This window comes from Leuciscus leuciscus (genome assembly GCF_965113295.1).
Source record: "Leuciscus leuciscus genome assembly, chromosome: 20".
NCBI lineage: Eukaryota > Metazoa > Chordata > Actinopteri > Cypriniformes > Leuciscidae > Leuciscus > Leuciscus leuciscus.
This window is the reverse complement of record NC_138744.1, coordinates 2,897,802-2,902,801: the sequence shown is the minus strand read 5'-3', so window position 1 is coordinate 2,902,801 and position 5,000 is coordinate 2,897,802. Positions and strand designations below refer to the sequence as shown.

The 5,000-nt window shown below is 36.9% G+C and overlaps 1 protein-coding gene and 1 long non-coding RNA gene across 4 annotated transcripts in view; one reads left to right on the top strand and one right to left on the bottom strand.

Moving 5' to 3' along the window:
• LOC309484536 overlaps positions 1-5,000 on the bottom strand; it is a 312,401-nt gene that overhangs the window by 108,090 nt on the left and 199,311 nt on the right. The gene's annotated exons all lie outside the window — the stretch shown is intronic.
• Positions 1-5,000, top strand: part of cdk14 (cyclin dependent kinase 14) — a 180,217-nt gene that overhangs the window by 124,084 nt on the left and 51,133 nt on the right. For all 3 annotated transcript variants that reach the window (XM_082150759.1, XM_082150761.1, XM_082150760.1), the window contains one exon: positions 2,428-2,476. In XM_082150759.1, the coding sequence (XP_082006885.1) occupies positions 2,428-2,476 (49 nt within the window). The remainder of the gene's footprint in view (positions 1-2,427; positions 2,477-5,000) is intronic.

Here is a 5,000-nt window from a genome sequence, read left to right as displayed (position 1 = left end):
GCTTTCGCAGTTTGTGCTTGCTGTTTAATAATCGTGTAAAACGCAGCAAACTGGCAGCTCCAGTAGTGATGAAAAGATGCATCTTGAACTCTGTCATGAAAACTAGCATGTATATCCCTTAATTAAACAATGTAATCAATTAAAAGGGAATTTATACCTGTATGATATTACGTTGTAGCCACATTGGACCAGCGGTGTGGAAAATGAATGCATGGATGATTCGGCTTCAGCGCCATCTTCTGGAGAGATGCGGGAATCCCTCACAGTGCATTATGGGTATTCTATAGCTGTTGAGTGTAGATTGGTTGTACACTCGTTATTGCGGTGCATTATGGGATTGAATACGCACACTCAGTAACGTACACTATGGTTTCGGACACCAAATTGGTGTTCCCTTCCAATAGTGCCCTATTTCAGTGTGTATGGAGTGATTTTGGACACAGCCTGAATGTTCCCTCTGCAATTCAGTCCTCCAGTTCTGATGTTCCTCAAGGTGACCTTCATAAAACACTGAGCGCCCAGTGAAGCCTCGCAGACAGTAAATCTCAGTAAAACACCATCAGCTGAACTATTAAAACGCTCGTATCAACAATACATTTAATCGAGAAAGGTGACAGAGGTTATTCTGTGATGAAGCCTTATTTGCATTTTGAAAGTCATAATGGCTTGATGTTGAATAGGGTAAAAGATCAGTAGATATCACCATATACTTTCCCATTTGATTGATTGCAGTAAGAATTGCAAACATTTTCACCATTTCAACATATTTTTAAATATAAATCAGGCGAATGATATAGTAAGAAACACCTTCAGAATATAGGAATAAAACTAAAGTTTGCAAGTTCTGCTGAGAAGTGGAGATTTATCTGAGATAGCACTTAAATGTGTATTTTAAGAAGACACGTTGTGGAAGCAAAATAGCTCAAAAATGAGCAGTGCGTGTTTTTCCTGAAGTCTCTTTCCTAATATCAGCTGGAAATGTTGAAGAGGTGTAGTTCAGTGTTGTAGCAGCAGAGGACAGTGTTCACCGCTCTTCTACACGGAGACCAGCTGAGACGGCAGTTTAGATCAAATAACACCTTATGAGACCCGATCAATGGGTTTAATTTTTATATATATATATTTTTTTTATTTTTTTTTATTGGATACAGCGTTCAAACAATTTTTGCAACATAATACAATATAAGTCTCCATTTTGTGTTTTCAGAATGAACAATTCTTCAAAACAAATGTCTTTTTGTAGTTTCATCCCATATCCCTCCCCCAACCCCGGTAGCCAGTTAGACACACACACACAAAAAAATAAAAAATAAATTTTTTAATTATCACTGGGGTTTCTGCTATGTAAATATGCCCTTCCACTCTCTCAGTGTTGAATACTCACTCTTGATGAAGTGTCAGCGATTGGTTGTGGGGTTTGGGATGTTTAATTGCAAGTCATGGAGCGGCTGGGTTTATATAAGAGGCATTGATTGTGTGTGTGTGTGTGTGTGTGTGTGTGTGTGTGTGTGTGTGTGTGTGTGTGTGTGTGTGTGTGTGTGTGTGTGTGTGTGTGTGTGTGTGTGTACTGATGTTTCATACCTGAATGCCCGAGCGGATGGTGTGTATTGATCGAGTCCGCAGGAGGCCAAACTAATGAATCGACATCTAGAACAAAGCGGATAGAGGATGTTTACTGTGCAGGACGCACATTTTCTGGATTATAGAATACCTTTAGGGGTTATTATAGTAAACTAAAACCAAAGCCGTAAAAAAACATTTTTGTTACTTGAAATAAAATAAACTTTACCAAAACAATTTGTATTTCATAGTTGACAAGGCAACATTTAAAAAAATAAAATAAAAATAAAAAATAAACAAATTTACAAAAACTTTAACTAAAATTAGAAATTTCTGTGCAGAATATAAATTCTTTCTTGACTCATTATTTGATCACACTGACCAAAAGTTGTTTAAAATGTTTGGGGTCAGTAACAGTTTTATTTTTTTAATAAATCAATATTTGTATTCCACAAGGGCACATTATATTGATCAAAAGTGCCAGTAAAGATAAGATCAAAATGTTAATGATTAACTGAACTTAACTTAACTTAACTTAACTTAACTTAACTAAGAAAGATTTATCACGGTTTCCACAAAAATATGAAGCAGCAAAACTGTTTTCAACATTGATAATATTCAGAAATGTTTCTTGAGCAGCAAATCATCATATTAGAATGATTTCTGAAGGATCATGTGACACTGAAGACTGATATGCTGAAAATTCAGCCTTGATCACAGGACAAATATATTCACATATGAAAAAGTAATTTTAAATTGTAATAATATTTAACAATATTACTGATTTGACTCTATTTTTTATTAAATAAATGGCGTTTTGGTGGAGCAGAAGAAGTTATTAATCTGTCGTTTGTCTCTCATCTGCAGATCGCTTCACTGTCTACAGTCCCAAGAAACTCAGACAAGCCTGGAATAAGTAAGTGACCACAACAATTTTTTATCATGAGTTTTTGTATAACTTTTTATAACACCCATTTTTCTTTTGTGTGAATGGCAAAGTGTGTTCTAGATGCTGTAATGTCACTGTTTCTCATAGGTTTTCACCATTTTCTATTGCAAATCACCTGAAATCTTCTGAATATCTCAGTTATTTCTCCTATACAGCACTTAAAATGGAGACTTTTGCTTAAATCATCTATTTCTCAGATGTTTCTCCTGAGTTTCAGCAAAGATCTAGCCTGGGAAAAACGCAGACAACTTCCGGCAAGTAGTCTGGCAAAGAGCTCATTCAAGCCCATTTCTAATCCGTCCAAATCGAGGCACCAATCAGAAACGTTGAGGCGGGCTTTACACGATGACGATCGCTCTGATTGGTTTAGGTCTATCCAATTGCGCCCAGAGGCATTTGAGTGACGTCCGTTGGTGAAGCGCACTCAACTTTTAAATGCATTATTATATTCAAATTGCAAACACATGAGGACAGTCTCCATGAAAGACCCACTGGCAGATGAACGTGCTGCTACATTTCTCTCCGAAACGGTAGGAAGTTAAATTAGATTTAATAGAGGATTTTAACTGTGACAAGATGATTGACAGGGCAGTTTACGTGACAGGACGCACGCGACAGATCCGTCCGATAAAGATGACGAAGTAGTATGTCCCAAAGCTTGCCTACTTTTTTGCTACACATTCAAAAGTAAATACCTTTTCTTCACAGAAAGAGTACATACTTTTATGGCGTAGTGTAACTTAGGGACGCAGCATATGGCTTTACACGATGACGATCGCTCTGATTGGTTTTAGGTCTATCCAATTGCGCTCAGAGGCATTTGAGCGACGTCCGTTGGTGACGCCCCTTTGGAAATGAGTTATTAATGAAGCTTTGCCAGACCATAACTCAGTTACTACTGAGAATGGTCTGGTTTTAACCAGGCTAGCAATGTCGAAAACTGTGCTCAGTCAAATCAAAATCAATTGGAAGTCAGAAATCTCAATGTGACATTTCTCATCAAATTCATTCACATCACATCATTTTTTATAGCTTTATACTCATACTTTTAGGAGAAACATCTGAGATGAGGTTGACCCTTAAATGAAGCATCAGTGAAAACTATGAAAGAGCAACATCTGAGCAATAGGTTCACTTAAATAGTCCACTTTTTTAAAAAAACTACAAATATCCGGTAACACTACAGTAAAGTTACATTTGTTAACATTAGTACAACAAAATTAACTAACAATGTTACTTCTAAAGCATTTATTAATCTTAGCTAATGTTAAATTCAACATTCACTAATACATTATTTATAGTAAAAGATCGGTTAATATGATTTAATGGACCTGAGCTGATTAACTGTGTTTTATTAACTGATGTTAACAAAAAATTTATGAATACTGTAATAAATGGAATGCTTATTGTTGGTTAAAGCATTAACTAATAAACTTATTGTAAATTGTTACCATTTCCCCCCAAATAAAAAAGCGTACTGATCCCAAACTTTTGAACTAATGTAAATTGCATCAGGTCCAGAACAAGGAAACAGTCAAAACCATTTAAACAAATTAAATCTCAAAAAATATTATGAAAGTTCAAATGAGAAATGAATGTAAAACTATAATGAGCTTGGTCTTTTCCTCATGTTTTCCTTCTGTTCTCATTCGATTAACCCACGTCTGAACTAGCAGAAGAAGCAGGAGAACACGAAGCCTGTAGATTCGGCCATGTAATCACACAGACACTCGTACACAAGCTTGTTTCACACACACACACACACACACACACACACACACACACACACACACACACACACACACACACACACACACACACACACACACACACACACACACACACACACACATCTTTAAGTGCTGAAAGTGCCGCTGGTGGACAGAAACTCTGAGAAAGCTTCATGCTTCTTTAATGTGTTAACGCTGCAGAGGCCTAATTATCCACATACATCTGTAGCTTTATACATTTGGTTTTTCATTGGCAGTAGTGAGTGTTGATAGTTCAGGAGTTCAGTCAGCACACACACACACACTCACACACACACACACTCACACACACACACACACACACACACATTCAGCCTTAGGCCCGAAAACACACTACGCAACATGAGAACGCTGGCAAACGAACAATCAGTCATGTATCATTTGCATAATGTGACAGTCAAACCTCGGTAGAGTGACAGAATTTCCTTCAAATGAGTGTGTGTCATCAGAACAGATCAGATGTATATACAGTACTGTGCAAAAGTCTTAGGCATGTTAATACCCCCCCCCACAAAAAAGGGTTTTAAGTCAGTTATTTCTATATTTTGCTGTAGTGTGTCAGTAGGAAATATCAGTTTACATTTCCAAACATTCTTTTTGCCATTAATTGTAATTAAGGAGTCTGACAACAGCCGGTATGATCTGATCTCACCATCATCGAGTCCGTCTGTGATTACATGAAGAAACAGAAGAAACTGAGACAGAGTAAATCCAGAAGAACT